General features: G+C 44.4%; 1 protein-coding gene across 3 annotated transcripts in view; it reads left to right on the forward strand.

Moving 5' to 3' along the window:
- PIK3R1 (phosphoinositide-3-kinase regulatory subunit 1) overlaps nucleotides 1–17,904 on the forward strand; it is a 73,198-nt gene extending 55,294 nt beyond the window's left edge. Inside the window, exons 1-10 of one of the 3 annotated variants that reach the window (XM_016202677.2) lie at nucleotides 5,408–5,483; nucleotides 9,070–9,172; nucleotides 9,922–10,020; nucleotides 10,124–10,304; nucleotides 10,551–10,676; nucleotides 11,411–11,553; nucleotides 11,783–11,959; nucleotides 12,047–12,115; nucleotides 12,756–12,926; nucleotides 13,743–17,904. In XM_016202677.2, coding sequence (XP_016058163.1) covers nucleotides 5,468–5,483; nucleotides 9,070–9,172; nucleotides 9,922–10,020; nucleotides 10,124–10,304; nucleotides 10,551–10,676; nucleotides 11,411–11,553; nucleotides 11,783–11,959; nucleotides 12,047–12,115; nucleotides 12,756–12,926; nucleotides 13,743–13,932 — 1,275 coding nt within the window. In that variant the 5' untranslated portion in view covers nucleotides 5,408–5,467 and the 3' untranslated portion in view covers nucleotides 13,933–17,904. Of the gene's footprint in view, nucleotides 1–5,407; nucleotides 5,484–6,581; nucleotides 7,643–9,069; nucleotides 9,173–9,921; nucleotides 10,021–10,123; nucleotides 10,305–10,550; nucleotides 10,677–11,410; nucleotides 11,554–11,782; nucleotides 11,960–12,046; nucleotides 12,116–12,755; nucleotides 12,927–13,742 lie in introns of those variants that run through there. The other 2 variants (XM_016202676.2, XM_016202675.2) reach the window with 2 other exon arrangements.
- Nucleotides 17,905–18,753: the final 849 nt, after the last annotated feature.

The raw sequence follows: 18,753 nt of genomic DNA on the forward strand, positions 1-18,753 counted from the left end.
TGATGGTGTTTGAGGCAGTGGTCAGTTCCAACAGGACCCATTAGCACATTTCGTCTAATTAAATACTAGATCGAAGGATGAGTAGTGTAAGCACAAAAGGAATTTTAGGGATATGATTGGTACCTTATTAGGGTAATTGAGTGGACAGAAAAAGCTCATAGAAAAATTGAGACTTGAGATGGGCTTTGAATAATAGGAGCAGTTTGAATAGGGGAAGGAGAAAAGGCATTTCAGTTCAAGGAGTTTCAGAGATGTATTCAAGATAAATTGCAAAGTACAAAAATAATGGCTTGATGAAATTAGTCAGAAAAAGCTAAGAACCATATGATTTCACTCATGTGGAATATAAAACTGAAACTCAGACACAGACAACAGTGTGGTGGTTTCCAGAGAGAGTGGGCATGGGGGGTGTAAAGAGGGTCTAATATATGGTGACGGAAGATGGTTTGACCTTGGGTTAAAAAAAACAGGCTTGATATTTTTATCAGGTTTCAAAGAGCAGGAAATATTTTCAGTGGCATTATCGTAAAAGCATCACTCTCGAGTGGAGCCAGCAGAAGTCAGGGGTTTCAGCGGGTGTCACCCACCCATATGTGTGGAGCCTGGTCGGCAGGAGGAGTCCGGTCCACTGCTTCGTCTGCGGCCCCCACTGCCCGGGCTTTTGGAACATTCGTGAGCAAGGATGCTGCTTTAGTGTCCGATCAGAATTCCTCTGAAGGCTCCGGCAAGTAATAAACTAAAAATATGTAAGATTTGCCCCTCTGGGTCACAGATAATAAAGAGCCACGTGCAGTTTTTATAACTTTGGGGGATACGGCCCCGAATCACTCCCTCTGTTGGTTATTCAGTGGAAAGAACCATGGGAGTCAAATAGACCTGGGTTTGAATTTCAGCTCTTGCTACTTGCCAAGTACGTTATCAGGTACTTCAGCCTTTCCAAACTGTTTTCCAGGCTATGAAATTGAAATAATGCCTCTGTCCTGCAGTTGTTGTAAGAACTAAGTGAGGCGATAGGTACTGAAGCTGACCTTGAAGTAGGTCTGTAATATCAGTTGCATCAACTCTGTGTGTTAAGGCCCTGCCAGAGCTTGCCTCACTCTGCAGCTCCGACCCCCCATTCCTGGTGAGCACTGTCTGAATCCTGTTTTCCCCACTGACTGCCATTCCTGACCTGCGGAGACAGGCCCCTGGGAGCCTGCGGGGGCTTTAATGCAAATGTGAAAGAGAGACTCCTGGCCAGTTGCTGCCTAGGGGTGCATGCTGGAGGGAGGAAGGTGCCCTGTATGATGCCCTTTCCTCTCTGTGTGGTGTGGTGAGTGGAGGGGCCTGGATTTAATAGCAGCCCCTCCTGCCACTCTGCCCAGGTGCCCTTACACAATGCACTGAATGTACAGCTGTGCACAGCAACCCCAGACAGTGCCATCCGCTGCATCTGCCCAAGTGGGCCCTCCCCCTGCTTGATGTGCAGGTTGCCAGTCCAGTCTGTGTTTCTGTCCCAAAGCCCCTTGTCCTATTACACTTCAGTGTTCTCATCTGCTCAGCCACATTTCTCAGGGACAAAGGCTGCTCCTCCTTTTGAGCTCCTCCTAGCATAGAACAGGGCACAGAATGATAATCATCCAAGTGATTGTCTTTTAATCTCTGATAAACGTCCCAGCTTTCAAAGAACTTTCGCATACCACCTTGTTTAGTGCACCCAGCAAACCTGCAAAGCAGGACTTCTTCCTTCATGGAGGGAAACTAAGGTTTGAGGGGTTAAGCACAGAGTAAGTGCTGTGCTCTTAGAGGTCTTATACATATTTAAAGCTGAACAGCAGGTTTTCTTGAATCATTGTGTTATGTTAACCCTACTCAGGTAGCTAAAGTAGATCACTATAGGGCAACTAAGGTAAAAACAGGACCTGTGAACATGGGTGCCTTTGAATGAAACCCATTATAAGTGTATTTACGTATTTCACATACATTCAGAAATATTAATGTAGCGTAATTGAAGCCTGATATTGCACCCCCAAGTCCAGAGTGGAAAATAAATGACTTTCTCCCCCCTGCCCTCCTACACCTGTCAGAGTTCATTTTTAACCACTGGCGCATTGCAAAACATTCATCCTAAAGAGCCTGATTAATAAATCTTGTCTTAAGTGCTCTGGGCTGGCTTTTCAACCAAAACTAAAGCAAGCGCTAAGGTAGAGCAAAATGACTTTCTAAGAGTTTTACTTTTCTCCGATTTATTTTTTATTGAGTTTAAAATATGGTCTGATAGTAGAAGTTGTTTCAAAGGTGAGAAACGAAACCTTGAAAAATGCATGCATACATTTAGATGGGTAGGAGTAAACCAAGGCAGCCATACAGGGCTATGTGTTGAAAATAGGAAGTTTCACTCGTGCTTTGAAAGAGACACATTTCAGGGTGTGTATGTTGGAGTAAGCTCAGTTTTATTTCTGTTTCCACAGCGCAGCCTTCTCTTTCCAGGGTCAGTGACATGGTAGGGCTGGAGTTCTTTCCTCTGTTAAGCAGTGGGTGCACCTTTTCCGATATTATGTAGAATGTGTCATTTTTGTGCGTGTGTAGACCGGAGTGTACTTAGAAATTCAAATGGACACTCTTCTTCATGCAGAGGTGCTGAGAGAGCTGGATGTGGAGTAATGAATATGCATCATTCTGAAAAGCCCTTCTGACCCAAGTTGTCTTAAGTTAGATTATAAAGGGAGGCATGTCATTTAACCCTTAAAGGACAATTTGGGTTCTTTATTTTTTTTCTCACTGATTTTTTTTAAAGTGGTCTTTTGTTCAGAAATGACAGCCCACAAAAATGTGTAAGAAGTGCAGGATGAAAGGTGGTTGGGAAGCATTCACTGTTTGATGATGATTTGCACATATGAATACAGTGTTCAGACTATAACTTTCAAACATTTTTAGTGATTAGGGAACCTTCTGAGAAGTGAAATATGCCTATTTTTGCCTCCGAAATGAGTTTTACCAAACTTGGGAGAAAGGAAAAGTAGTAAGACATGTTGTCTTGAAGAATTCGGAAGGCTAAAGTTCATTTTTAATTGTGTGTGTAAGTTTTCCAATGTGGCTGAGTCTTTGGGTCTCAGATAAATGCTGAAATTAACATACAAGTTTTTCTCCAAGAGCTTAGCAGCCACAATGAAAAATATGTACTAAGTTGTTATGACATCTGTGCATTTGATTTATTAGCTGTTTGTTAGTGAATCATATAGGTTAAGTGACAGTTGGATAACTGTGTTTATTTTGTGTGAAATTTTGGACCTAGTATATAAGATGAATGAAAAGTACAGAAACTTCTTCAGTTTTTTTCCCAAGCAGAGGTCACTGGCTCTGTTCTACCAGCAGAGGGCTCCCTTTTTAAGCTAATAAAGAGCATGTGTCCTGCAGATCACTTTTCCACAACTAAAATTGAATGGGAAAAGACCCAGCTCACACTTTCAGTAATATAATAGAACCTCTATAATAGATGATTGTACGTATTCTGAGGAATTAGAAGCAAAGTTTAAAAATCTATTTTAAGACTTTCTTTCTGTAAGTAGAGGGAGTACTGCTTTCCAGTGGATAATTTTTTCTGAAACAGAAAATGCATTGTTGGACTAGAGAGCATTTTAATCTTAGAAGGTTTTGACATGAATCATCATGTGCATCCAGACAGGTATGCTTACGAGACTGATGTCTCCAAGGTTTCTAGCTTCAGAAAGACTGTTTTTAAAATAGAGCAAGATTATGCTGCTCAGGATGCAAGGTATTCTCTGAACTAACCATGTGCCTGTAATCAGCTGGCAGGAACTGGAAGATGCACTTGTACACTGTTCTTGTTTTCATTAGAAAAGGAGGTTTTTCATGTAACGTCAGTTACACCAAAGGAAAGTTTATAGTCACTTTCACTGTGAGTTTAGCAGCACTTCCCAGATGTTGCAGGTAATCCTGAAGCTGGCTCCGCCTGTGTAGACTTTAAGTCAGCGCCTCGAGCACCTCGATGTTTCTTTATCATTGCATGTGACTGTTGGGTCACTTTCCGTACAGAATCAGAGGGTATTAGAGACAGAACCCATATTTCTTCAAAGAGAATTAGAAGGTAGCTTTTTAAAATTTAGACAAGCTAAAAATAGAAAACAAAAAGTCAGTTTTGCTGCAAGTGTGAAATTTTTGGCATGTGGCTTAGAAAGAATTAGCTTCAGTTTCACTTGTTAATTTTTACTTTCTCTGGCAGAGGGAAGTGAAGAGCAGCAGGGTCAGTAGGTGGAGGAAAAGGAGTTCTGGTCCTGGTGCTATAATCTGGTGCAAACCACTTTACCCCTCGGGGTCAGAGTTGTGTGTGTGGCATGAGGGAATTGCTTGAATTCATCTCTAAATTACTTTGGTTTTAAAAGTAGTGATTCTGTGATTTTATGTTGTGTTGGTTCTTAGGATAATAGTATAGCTGGTGCAAGTGAAAATTTTCTTAGGTCAAATTTTAATTCTTTAAATAGTAGCCAGCTAAGTCTGGCTCACTGCACCTTTCTGAAGCAGAGGACAGAAATCCCCTAGAAAGGTAGCCCCTGTTCGCCACCCCTTGCTCCATGTGGCCACCACACGAACCTAATGCAGACACCCCTCTTATCACATAGTCCTATTGCTGTTTAAGCCAGGGTTGAAATTGCCTGTAAACATAGCTGCAGAGTGGGGTTTTTTTCTTTCCCCGTTGTCACATGGCCGTGGAGTACAGCATCCATGCCGAGTTAGAATACTATTAAATATTTTTTAAACCTGTTCCCTGCCCAGTGGCTGCTGAGGGCTTTCCTGCTACACCTGCGGGCTGCCTGTGCTGGGTGTGGGAGGAGGTGGACTGGAGCAGGGCATGGCGTGCGGGCCATTCCGAGAGGTTCAGGCCTTTACAAGCAAGGCTTTGATTCTATTTTTTGCTGAACTAGCTCAGCCACTTCCTGTGCTTGGCTGCGCATAGAGCCTCCTTCACTGTGGCCACTGCAGCCCCGAGCCAGCAAGCGCGCAGCCAGTTAGAGACTATTTTAGGTCTCGCACAATGGCCTTCTCATTTCCTCGGCGCAAATGAGCGAGTTGGGCTGGCATTGGCCACTTGTTAGCAGATGACAACTTTGACTTTGACTTAGGCTCTCCTCCCCTCCCCGAAATCCCTGGCTCAGCAAATATTTGAACCTGCCCAAGTTAATCATGAAGCCGCGATCTTTATCTGAGAGCGCCTCGCGAGCGCCCGGGCCCGCTCCCTCCCCAGCGCCCTGCCGGCTGGCCGTCTCCGCGGGGAGCCGGTGAGGGTGCAGCGGGGCTGGGAGGGCGCTGCTGGGGACCGCTCCGGTCCGTAGGGGGGGTCCCTCGGTGGCGCGAGCACCGCCTGCCGAGCCGCGGGAGCGCTGCGGGGGCTGGGCCCCCTTGCTGGAAGAATAGCTCTTTGGATTTTTTTTCATTGTCGGATACAGGCATTCAAAGAGAAACCGTTGAAATGCATAACCTGCAAAGTAAGTTGCTTTTAATTTGTGCACTTGTCTGCCCCTTTGCTGTTGCACTAGGGTTTTGGTTTTGGTTTTTGTTTTTGTGCTTCTGTAAAAGGTTCCTGTGTGAGTGAGTGAGAGATTAAAGCACTCCCTGGGGAGAGCAGATGGCAGATTAGGGGAGATTCTCCCCCTTTCCTTGAGGGGCAGGGTGTGAGGGAAAGATGGGGTTTAGGTTGGAAATGGGGAAGGAGGTAATTACAAAGTGCTTGACTGGAAGTTGGTGCCTGGCCAGGCCTGGGAGAGACGTGGAAAATCACCTGTCTCCCTGCCCTCCTCCCTGGGTCCCTGTGCCACATGGGCTCCAGCCTCAGGACTGGTTTGCACCAGGTAGCTCCCAAAGGCATGGGGTGGCCCTCTGTTGGAGGCTCCACAGCTCCCAGAGAACTTATCTCCCTTCTTTGGGCAGTAGGGGGGTATCAATATTTTCTTAAACTGAGAAGTTTATTTCTGAATCTTATTTGAGCCCCCCACCACCACCACCACCACTTTTACCATTTTTATTTATTTATTTGAGTTTAGGTTTACTTAAACTCTTAGACAAATAGAAAAGTGAGTGGGAAAGTATAGGCTGAGTCTGCCTTCATGGTAAATGGGAAGATGAATTAAACTAGAGACGGGATTCAGGTGAACAGTGCTCAGAGAGTGGCCTGCCTTTGCTCTGTTCTTTTACAAAAATTTTATGATTCCAAATTTGATAGAAAATCTAAAAGTAAATGTTAGGACTTCTGTGTTGTTTAAATCATCACACAAATACTTATGTAGACCATAAAGCCCATTATAGTTTTTTAAAATCAGCCACATTTACAGGGGTGGGGGGCTTTTCCCCCCTTCCTCCCCTCTTACCATTTTGTAAAGAGAGACCCTTTCTCAAGGGGGATGCACTTTAGCTCCAGTAAGAGCGGCAAGATTATATGCAGAACAGCTTTAAAGAGCAAAGATTAATAATTAGGTTTATAGGGGAATTGGTTTCTTTACATTAAATACTGCTGAGGAGGAATAGTAATATCCCTCCCCAGTGTGAGGCATTTGAGATAGAGGGGATGAAAGCCCCTCAAACGTGATTACATCACCACCACCCCAGCAGTATTAGCACAGTAAATCCGAGGATGTGTTCACCGTGAGAAATACTCTGCCAAGATAACTCTCCCGTCCTCTGCATCCTGTATGTATATGTATGTATATATATGTGGCCTCTTTCTTTTTGGAAGACACAGTGTACCTTGACCGTCCTGTTAGTAACATTAAAATTCTCATTAATAATGTTGACAGTTATGTTGATTATTTCTGCTAGTAGACCTCTTCATTCCTGTTAAGAATTTTCAGTGTTAGTGCATACAGTCTAGCTTTGACTCTGCAATATTTGGTAAAGGAGGAGATTTTGCCTATGTGTTTCTTTTACTTGTGATTTCTAATGTGATAGATTCGTGACATATTTTAAGTTCTGAGTTTTCAGTGATTATACAGGACTGAAATGAAATATCCAGAGTCCTTTCTGCTTTTAACATACATGGGGGAGGTATTGAAGGACTGAAAACTATACCCCCAATATACCATTTTGGTGCATTTGTAAGATTTTTAAACCGAGGAATGATCGGGATATCTAAAAACCCAGCTGCACCAGGGGAAAGCTCCGTGCTGCAGCCTATCAGCTTTTGTCAACCTGCCAGCAGCGGAGCATACCAAGCTGCGCGAGTAATAAAAAAGGAATTAGAAAACTCACTGCTGAGGAGACGGTCAAATTAAACACCTTTTTGAAACGATGAGCATGTACACGTTGCAGTTCTACTAAATGTAGCTTCTTGGTGAGGTTGGGATTGTGCTGAGGCTGGTATAGAAGAGAAATGATGAAGCAGGAGTGGTCTGGTGACATTTTTCTGACTTGATTGGCTGGGGTGTGTGATGTAATAGGTTACAGTGCAGCCCCTTATAGGTTTTAAAATGAATTCCAAGACACCATTACAAAGAAAGCCGGACTCTTTTCTTATAACTGAGCTCAGCCAAGGAAACTCTCGCACAAATGTACAACACTGTGTGGAATATGGAAGACCTGGATTTAGAATATGCTAAGACAGATATAAATTGTGGCACAGACTTGATGTTTTATATAGAAATGGATCCACCAGGTAATACTGCAGTATTCTTGTGGAAAGCTAGTTAATTTTGTGGCATTTTTTTATTATATTTTTCTGACAACTCCTGTAACCGGAGCCTCTTTAGATTTCTATTTTTATTAATTTGTTCTAATTTAATAAGAATTTGTTTGATCATAGCTTGAAAATTAAACAGACTGCCTGTGGAAGCAAGCAGTTCAGGTTGTGTGTGGTAAATGCTTATTCTGACTCGAATGGATATGAATGGAATGCCAGTGTTTCATCCGCGTCTTTTGTTAAGATCTTTTGCTATTTGGGTTATATTGTTGTATATCGTTCCTTTAATTAAATTGATGTTTCCTTTGTGCTGCTCATCTCTGTTGACAGAGGAGACAAACAGTGTGGTACTTTGCAGGGCTAGCACTTGGTACTTTAGAAAGCATGTAAAATGTAGCAATAATTGCAACTCGGTTCTAGGTGACCGGAAACTATTCTAAATCAAATGCTGAGACTTTGCCTCCTCTCTCTTATATTAATACTATAATAAGAAAAGGAGTTGGCTCTCCATTCCTTAGTCCTAGTCTTTATAAAATATTCTTGATAGACTCCTGAAATAATTTTTACAGAAATTAAAATAGTAACTGCTTTAAAACTTCTGACTTAGAATTTAGCTAAAAATCCTAGATTTATTTTGCTTTCTAAATTTTTAATCCCTGTGTTAGCCCACTTCCCAACTGAGAAATTTCAGAAACCCTGCAGGCTTTGGTTTGTCACCAGTTGGTATGTGAATACTGATTTGACATTGAGGAAGAGGAATATGGCTTTTTTAGTCAGTCGGCATGTGGGGCATGATTTTTCCAGTAGAATATTTAACATAGACACCAAAGAGATTTAGGTCACAGATGAGTTTCTTAAAGTGGCTTTTGGCAGAACAGTGCCTGAAATACTAAGATGAGAAAAACCTGATTCTCCTCTTGAAACCTATTGCTGTAGATGAGCTTCTTGACCACGCCAGCGTTTGTGGAGGGCAGAAGCCAAATTTGTCTCCTATAATTAAATAAGAGGAGGAAATTAAAGCCAACCCCTGTGATTCCTCCTGCTCATCTGTGCATGGTTTCTGACTTCTGCTGGGTTTGACTGGGCAGGAAACTTTAACATAACTAGGACCCAGAAGCAGAAAATGGCAGGACTCTGGATTTACTCTGAAATTCACTCAGATGGCCAGCCCAGTTTATTTGTTAGTCTCTAGGCTGTTCTCTTTTTCAGTCTTTTCTGGTTGTGCCATACTCTGAGAGATTTCTGATTTTCCTTTTTTTAAGAAAACGATCTTCCATTTTTCATGGAATGCCGAATTTGTGCTGTATTTCACACTGTTTTTATCTAAAGAAATTAGGTCTAATTTAAAATGTTTAATTGTAGTTGGGGTTGCAAACAACTTTCTCTTTCTCCTTAATCTGCAGCACTGCCTCCTAAACCACCAAAACCCACTACTGTGGCCAACAACGGTATGAATAACAATATGTCCTTGCAAGATGCTGAGTGGTACTGGGGAGATATCTCGAGGTAAGCCCGCAGCAACGCTTGCTTTCCCCCAGAGATAGCCTTAGGTTGGGGGAAGAAAAGCACCAGCTTGCTAAGTTCCATTCGTAGGCTACCACCCAGCATAAGCACTGAAGCATAGTTGGCTCTCTTCCAAAGGTGACCAGGGACGTCCCTGAGCCGCTGGGGAACTGTGTGCTGGGCACCACAGGAAATTACACCCCCGAGGAGTCCGGTTATTGAGGGAGATGTCAGGGCAGGGCCACGACGGGTGGCACTGCCTGAGGCAGCGAGCAGCCGCTCCTGTCAGACAGAACTCTGAAAGTTCATCTATTATCTTACACACAGTACAAGAAAGTGGCATTTTTATTCTTAGCTTTTTTTAAGGGGGTTGAGGAGTTGGGGGTAACCTTTTTGATATCATGACTTGCTTTGCTTATTAGCATGTTTGGTTAAAAAATAAATTAAAACATTGTACCACAGTTATAGAATGGTGAAAGTAGCTTTGTTTGTTTTTTAACTCCCATGCACCTGTTTATAATGAGATGGAGTTTGTAACATTTTTATATAAACAAAGAGGTTGTTAAGCTCTGAAAATGTAATTAATAAATGTAAATCTATAGGGGCAGGGAGTATAGAGGCTTTCTCTGAACTTTCTGCTCAATTTTGCTGTGAACCTAAAATTGCTCTAAAAATTAAGTCTGTTTTAAAAAATGCACCTAGAGTCACTAAGTCCTTGAAGTGAGCACTGTCTTATGTTCTTTTTACTTCAGGGAAGAAGTGAATGAAAAACTTCGAGATACAGCTGACGGGACCTTTTTGGTACGAGACGCATCTACTAAAATGCATGGTGATTATACTCTCACACTAAGGTGAGTCAAAGGATGGAGTCAAATTGGGGTGGTTTGAGTAGATATTAAAACACATTTATTTAAAGAAAATTGCAATGCCATTATATTTATATTGTATTTCCAGGAAAGGAGGAAATAACAAATTAATCAAAATATTTCACCGAGATGGGAAATACGGCTTCTCGGACCCATTAACCTTCAACTCTGTGGTTGAATTGATAAACCACTACCGGAATGAGTCTCTAGCTCAGTACAATCCCAAGCTGGATGTGAAGCTGCTTTATCCAGTGTCCAAATACCAACAGGTAAGCAAGTGCTCATGTTACCTTATTTAAGATACTTTCAATGCTTAGAAACATTTTGAAGCAGTTGAATTGCATGTAATGAAATTTGAAAAGCTTTGTACGCATAGTCACAGAATTGCAGTTTAGAATAGCTGAATACAGCACTCTGAGGGTTTTTCCATGTCAGATGTTTGGTTAAACAGTTCTTAATTGACTAAATACCTTACCAACTGAATTCCTTTTTCTTCTCCTCTCTAATCCTTCTAGGATCAGGTTGTCAAAGAAGATAATATTGAAGCTGTAGGAAAAAAATTACATGAATATAACACTCAATTTCAAGAAAAAAGTCGGGAATATGATAGATTATACGAGGATTATACCCGCACTTCCCAGGTGAGTTTTCTGTGAAAATCAGATTATAACTTTAGAAGTCTTAGTTATTAAAACCTACCAGGTATTATAGTGTTAAGCTTCAAAAAAAAGAGTAAGAAAAGGTTGAGTTCTTGCAGTAGAGTGGGGTTGAGAGACCGTGTGTTTGTGAATCCCTGCTGATTATCCTGGTAGTTTATTCACTGTGCCTCTAAACCTTGTAAAGAAAGCCTGTAAGTATCGCAAGATAAGTGAAGAGATTGCTATGAGTTTTAAGTTGATTTGACATAATTCTTGATTGAAGAATTCTCTTTAGAGTGGAAGCTAATAATAATTGGAAGCTCCACAGACATGGCTAATCTCGGAAACAGATTTAACCAGTTACTCTGCCGGGAAGAACAGAGGCAACCTTCTGTAATGTTCCCAGAGCCGGAATCTTCTCTAGGCCATCCGGCATCTGGGACCGGCAGGGGGAGGAGAGGGCACCCTGGACGTCGTAAACTGCTGAGAGCGTGGGATGGCTTTAACTAGGACGAAAACTTAGGCAACTGTCAAGCAGTCACCTTCCATAGACTGGATCAATTCCCAAAGGAAGTGCGTGTTTTCGTGACAGTATTTTAGTGGGTTTTATGACTTAAAGTCCCCCCTTGCTAACAAAGTACTTACCTTCTAGATAATCATGCTGGGCTTGTCTCACAGTAAGAAATGACCTGTCCTACAGAAAGGTGTGACGTGGTCTTGCTAATACTGTGTTGCAGGAAATCCAAATGAAAAGAACAGCTATTGAAGCATTTAACGAAACCATAAAGATATTTGAAGAACAGTGCCAAACCCAGGAGCGCTACAGCAAAGAATACATAGAAAAGTTTAAACGTGAAGGCAATGAGAAAGAAATCCAAAGGTTGGTCACCCACGCCTGTTTCCTTTGTCCTTGTGCCAGAGATAAGCAGAATCTCCTAAAACTGCTTAAGTATCATCTCGCTGTCTGCTTTGCATAGTTAAAACGGCAGGAAGAGAAAGCATCCCTTCCCTGGGGAAAACGGCTGGGGCTCCACAGCGAACCTCTCCGTAAACTGGGGGAACCTCCTGATGACCTCGGGTAATCACAGGTGCGTGCCTCTTGCCCGCAGGATTATGCATAATTATGAAAAGTTAAAGTCTCGAATCAGTGAAATCGTGGACAGCAGACGGCGGCTGGAGGAGGACTTGAAGCGGCAGGCGGCCGAGTACCGGGAGATCGACAAGCGCATGAACAGCATCAAGCCCGACCTCATCCAGCTGAGGAAGACGAGGGACCAGTACCTGATGTGAGTGGTGGGAGCGGCGCCCGGGGGATTGGCGAGCGGGCCTTCAGGACGAGCTCTGAATGCGTTCTCTTTCCGATACCTTCTCAGGTGGTTGACTCAGAAAGGTGTGCGGCAGAAGAAGTTGAACGAGTGGCTGGGCAATGAGAACACCGAGGAGTAAGTGCCACCGCCCATGGGGGCAGCAAGCGATGCTTTTCTTAGGGAAACGCGGGACTTGCTTTATTTAGAGAGCAAGCGAGGAATTTTACTGAATGTGGAACATCTTGTAGAAAATGTATAAACTCAGCCTCATTATCCAGAAGTTTTTTAAAGGGAAGGTTTAGGGAGGGAAGATACAGATTTATTTTTTCCCCATAATGCTGTGTCCATAATGATGTCCCTGAATGTTTGAAAAAAATCCCAACATATTTTTGGAACCCTTAGGAGAAAGGGCACAATTAGGCTTCGTATATTTTTGAAGCTTAAGCATATGTTTTGTTTGAATTATCTGAACACTGGCAGTCCTCCTAGTCCATCAGTTTCCTGATCTAAACTGGACAAACAGGATTGTTTAATACCTTCCTCCCTGCCCAGGCACCTGAGCTTAGGTGCTGACTGGAGAATAGAAAGCGTGTAACTTACCCGCCAACTCTGTCCCGGGAGGTTGCGTGGGGCCCCACTGGGTGGGAGGGACACTTGGCCGGAGAGGCTGGCGCTGAGTCAGCGGTGACCGCTGGTCAGACTTGCTGCGGGAGGGACACGGGCGGGCTGGAGGCCCCCGTGCACGTCCCTGAAACGCTCTCTGCCGCCTCCTCAGCCAATACTCGCTGGTGGAGGACGACGAGGACCTGCCCCACCACGATGAGAAGACCTGGAACGTGGGGAGCAGCAACCGGAGCAAGGCTGAGAACCTGCTGCGTGGGAAGCGGGACGGCACTTTCCTGGTCCGGGAGAGCAGTAAGCCCGGCTGCTACGCCTGCTCTGTCGTGTACGTGTCTCCAGCGGTCATGTCTCCTGAAGGGGTCCCATCAGCTGGCCGTGGGGCGGGGGCTCAGAAGGCTCTGCCCTGGGAGAACCCTGCGGCACAACCACCTAGAGGGGAAAGTAAACAGGCGTAACACTGTAAAACCTGTTAATAGAGTGCAGGGAAGAAACCTGCCTTGTAGTCGGAGATTGGGGCTTCGGTCCCAGTTCAGCACCTACTTTCAGTCATTTTTCTCATCTCTGGAGTGGAGATGGCCCTGCTCCGAGGCCAGAGTAGTCAGCAGGAGGCACCTCACAGAGCTCCCCCCGCAGGTGGAAAGTCCCCGTCAGGGTTAGGTCCAAACAACAAGAGCAGAGAACCCTGGTCATTGTCCTCGACGTAATTACACCCAGGAGAAGACATTTTTGTTCATTTCTTAATAGCCTGGGGGGCACTTTGAGTGAACAGTGAGTTTTGGGTCACTGACGTCATTTCAGAGCACATTGTCATCTGCGAGCGAGCTCCGTTCACGGGGGGGCCTGCAGGGGCGCCCGCGGTCCCGTGCTTACTGCACTCTAGGCATTCGGCCGGGCACGTTCCCTCATTTCTCAGAGCCACCCCGTGACACACACATTCCTATCATGTTCCCCTTAGACCATTTTAAAGGTGACAACAGCAGCCCAGCAAAGCAGGGTTACGTCCCGGCGTCACCTGTAAGTGGCAGCCGTGTGCCTGTCGGCTAACCAGGACGGCTCCCCACGCGGAGACTGGCCCGTGCCGAGTGTGCTTTGTGACGGTGATGATTTTGCAGCGTCACGACGTGTCCTCTCTCCTCTCTAGGGTGGATGGCGAGGTGAAGCACTGTGTCATCAACAAGACGGCGACCGGCTACGGCTTTGCCGAGCCCTACAACCTGTACAGCTCCCTGAAGGAGCTGGTGCTACATTACCAACACACCTCCCTCGTGCAGCACAACGACTCCCTCAACGTCACGCTGGCCTACCCGGTGTACGCACAGCAGAGGCGATGAAGCGAGGGGCCCCCCGGTCCTCCTGAAGTTCGGCCACCCGGGGCCTCTGGAACGCACGGGCTCCTCCAGCCTGCCTGTGAATTGAGCTGCGGAAACCAGGTCTTCAGATGGGACTCGAGCTTTCGACACAAAGCAGCGGGGAAGACACGCAGCCCAGCGCCGCGATGACCAGACGTTGCTAATCTGGAGTGCTGCTCCTTCCTTCCTTCCTTTGTTTCTTGGTTTAATTTAAAGCCACCACAACACAAAGAGAAAAATACATGCAAAAATCTCTGCGTGCAGGGACAAAGAGGCCTTCAACCATGGTGCTCGCCAATGTTTCCGAAGCTTTACCAGCTCAAAGTTGGGACCTTGCAGACCAGAGGGTGGACAGGCTGTAGAGCCCTGGGCCGGCGCGCTCGGTCCAGCCTGGTTTAGCCTGGTGTTGCTGTGCACGGTGGGCCCAGACTCTTGCACTGGGATTGCTTCACGTTCTAGCAGGTGGACATGTCGCAGAGCCGCTTCTGCTCACAGGGGACAGGGGAGAACCTCGGCTCTCGACGTTCGGAGGAAACACTGTTGCAGCAAAGTGCCAGAAAGCGTTTTGTTTAAACTTTTCAACAAAAACAAAACCCACCAACGGAAAAATGGAACTTAGACGACAGGACACTCAGTATATAAAATATGTACATAATATTGGATGACTAACTATCAAATAGATGGATTTGTATCAATACCAAATAGCTTGTTTTGTTTTGTTTTGCTGAAGGCTAAATTCACAGCGCTATGCAACTCCTAATTTTCATTAAGTTGTTATCTCGGTTTTAAATGTACCTTCAGAATAAGCTCCCCCTACCCCAATTTTTGTTGCTTGAAATACTGTTGTCTTGATTTTTGTGTTAATACTCATTTTGTTATTCTTTTACTTTTTTTTTAAAGAAGAAATGTACAGGATGCCGGTTTTAAAAAAAAAAGGCTTCAGAATTAAAACTATGAAATATTTTACAGTCTTGTACAGAATACTTGGCTATTAGCCCAAGGTTAAAAAGTTCATAACAGATTTTTTGGACTAAATGTTTCGTTGGGCAGTGCCTGATAAGCTTCAAAGCTGCTTTATTCAATAAAAAAAGAGAAAGATATATGATTATGACAAAGTATCGCTGAGTTCGACAATGTTGTTTCAAGACTCTTAAAATACGGTACCTGGCAATGTTTGTTCCGTAAAGAATTGTGAACTTCTTGAAGGGGGGGGGGTAGCAAAGGGATGTACAGGTGGGGGTTGGAATGCACTTTGTTCTCATGATTAGAGAAAAAGTGGGCAACTGCAGAGCGGAGTTGCCTGTACTTCAGTCTTTCGCTCTCTGATCTGCTAGTTGTTATCAATTATGGCGATTTCAAACCCGCCGGGACTAACACAGCGCAGCTGGTCGGGTGTTTCAGGTCTTAGGAAGGACCCGCTCGGAACACCGACTTCAAGGTATAATCGCTACACTTAGAAGATGTCCCTTCAACATTAGACTGCCATTACAGCAACAAACACTCGTTTCAGAAAACGCATGATCTGAGAAAAGATTTTTCTGAGATTTTTATGCCGCTGTTCATTATTTTCCTAGCTCCCCACTCGCGGTAGATCATAAAGCAGATAGGCATGGTCGGAGCTGTTAGCGCTCCGGGCTGTGCAGAGCTCGTTGGAGTCACGGCCATTTCAGGAATCACAGCAGCCTCCGCCAGCCCAGCAGCCGCATGTGCTAGACTTCGCTGTGGGGGGCAGGAAGGGGTTCTCAGCATCACCTTTGCTTCGGGGCACGAGTGAGTGTCTCCCTGACTCACATGCACAAAAGCCTTCTGTTCAGTGGAAATGTGCATGGAATGGGAGGGAGAAAGGGGTGTCACAACCATGGTCACCAGGCTGGGAGACTAGGGTGGAATCTTAGTTTCAGTTTTTCTTTCTTAATATTAGATTCACCCACATCTTTACTTCTCCTTCCTTCAAATATTGAGGTTGAAGGGGTTTTGTTGTTTTAATGTTGCTCCTTTTAAAATCCTTGTCAAAGAATTTGTCTAGCAGCTGACTTAATCAACTGTAGAATGTATTTTTCCCCCTTTTTTCATGAAGCTACTCATATCGAGAGCAATAGTTAGTCCTACAGCCAGACTGTCGGACCTCAGACTTGACTGTACGGATCTGACCATCTCCCTCTCATCTCCAGACAATTGGTGATTTTCCTGGTTTGACTATGAGTTTCTGGTTTAAAGCTATCCCTCCACATCACACAGAAGTCTAGCAATTAGTTAATAGTTTATAAACGAAGGTGGTTCTTTTTTTTTTTTTTTTTTTTGGTAGCACATCTATGTATGCTATTAAATATAAATAATTTTCATTTAATTTCTAAAATATAAGACTGAAATGGAATGTTTCATTAACAGCTACATTTCATAAAGAGTTTTGTTAGTGTTTTTGCTTCAACACTTCGCAAGATGACATATTAGGCATCTGCCTTATTTTTGTATCTCGCAAGCCCCAACAGTCGGCTTTTTGAACTGCAAAGGCAGGATTCCTCGCTCCACAGCACAGTGAGTTCCGCCACACCTGTGATGTCACACCTCTGCCAGGTGCCTTCTTGATTGTGTGTAGCATGCCCACCACCTGTGTCCTTCAGATGTCTGACCAGCAGGGCTCTCTGGGTTCCTTCTGACAGTCGTCTAACAACATCGTCTCAGTGGCTCCGAGTGTGAACGGATCCAGCAGAGGCACTCTGAGACACCTCTTACCCATGCATTGATTTTCCCCGCCCAAGACAGCATCCTAAAAATAAAGGCCAGAAGCTAAGCCGCAGAGAGGCAGGGCCATGACAGGGCCATAAAGATGGGAGCACTGGGACCTGATACTAGACACGAGGAAAATCATTTAACCGCGCAAAAAGGCAAAAAGCATGTGTTTGTGACATCTGACAACTTCCCGGCCCTTGATAGCTGTATATATGTATATGTGCATGGACTGTGTTTCCAGGACACCTTTTGGCCAAAACAGATCCACAGTCGTCGAGTTCAAGTGCGTAACAAGCAAGTGTCTAGTGCAGTTCTTGTATATGTGTGTGGGTTGTTTTCTTCTGTGAATTTGCTTTGTTTTGTCTTATAAAGGTGAAAATTGTTTGCAAGTGAAGTGAGAAGTTCATAATTCTTCGGCTTTTTTTCTGTTTTTAAAAGTTACTCCTTTTGGGAAGCTGGTCTGGCTGACTCGCTTAACTTGGAAATCCTTGTTTTCAATGTGTCAAGTCAAAATGTGTTTGTGTGAACTGTGACTAGGGAACCAGTGGCTTTGTCATGTAGCTGGTTGTGAACTGGTGACGTGTTGGGAAGTCCTACTGCTGCTCCTTATTGGGAGAAGAGTTCTGCTGGCTCTAACAGCTGTGCTTTTGCTATGCCTGGTACCCAATCAGCAGGAAGCAGGCCCTGATACCTGAGCTCAGGGTCACTTGAGAAAGTGGCAGTTTAAAGCACAACGCCTCACATGGGACAAAGTTCCAAAATGCCAAATTCTTATTTTTTAAACATCTAGTTATATAAAATACTAGTATGCATAGGGAGGGAACAGAATTGGGTTCATTGGAAACACTATCCAACCTAACATTAACCTTGTCGCCATGAGATAGCATTAGCTACCCAGGATGCTGCTATTGAAAAAAAAACAAAAAAAAACCCCTGAAAAATTCATTTGTATGTGTGTATTTTTTAAAGCTACAATCTGCTCAATGTTTTTACAAGTCTGTTTATATGACCTTGGTAGAATACAGTTGGTCTTTCGACGAGAGGGAGGATGTGACGGGCTGCTGTCGTTCTGCCTCGACACGGCAGCGGGTGGGGCGGGGGAGCGTGCCTCCTTGACACTTGGTTCAAGCTATAGACTTAATGAAGCTATGTCTTGTTGTTTTAAGTTGCTTTAATGCATTGTATTAGGTCTTCAAACAGAATAAAGGTTGTTTTGAAACTTAAGTGATGGTTTGAAATTTCAATTATCGCCTAAGACATATTTCTGAAACCACTCTCTTGCTCTTTTGGTTAATGAAAGTAGCTGCCTCTATAGTCCCCCCCCCCCCCCTTCACTCTGTTGTCTCACTTTTGTAAAATGAGAAGGCCATTAAGAGCGGTCACATGAATGATCGTTCAGTGCTGTTTACATAATTACACTATATCCTTAATGATGAAATACCTCTAGGTGATGTCATTTCTAGGCGTGTTCTTGCTCTAAGAAAACTTAAGAATGCGCACTGTCCCTCCACCGTCCATCTCCAAACCGTCAGAATTGCTCTCTACAAACCACGGCCTGTAAGGAATTGGTGTCCCCTACAGTCCACATGTTTGGAGCACTCAGTGCAGGGACAGCATGAGGCCCTGTGCAGCGTGGAGAGTGTGATGTGAGGCTGCAGACAGCGAAGCAAGCTCCAGATTCCAGGTTTCACGCTGTAGCATCTACTCAATATAGACACAAACTATTCTGAATCTGAAATGACTCCCATTTCATTTTCTTTGCTGAGTGAGTTTACGGCAATGCCACTTTGCAGGTGTATGTGCTCCCTTTACCTGTGGGCACAGTGAGAGTCCTGGACAGGAAGACGTGGTCTGGCAGTGGAGATGAGAGGGGCACATAAATAGTCATGGCAAACAGTGACCGATAATCTCTGCGCATGACAGTAACTGATTCATTCCCTGCTTTTCTCCTGCTCTGTTCTTACCCCAGAGAGCTGCATTCCCAGGGACCTTTGCCCTCTGGTTTCTAGGGAGTGAGTCTCCCACGTGGCTCCAGCTCCTCACACAGACCCTCTCTCTGGGGTCCCAGCAGCC

The sequence above is a fragment of the Miniopterus natalensis genome, chromosome 3 (genome assembly GCF_054644295.1).
Source record: "Miniopterus natalensis isolate mMinNat1 chromosome 3, mMinNat1.hap1, whole genome shotgun sequence".
NCBI lineage: Eukaryota > Metazoa > Chordata > Mammalia > Chiroptera > Miniopteridae > Miniopterus > Miniopterus natalensis.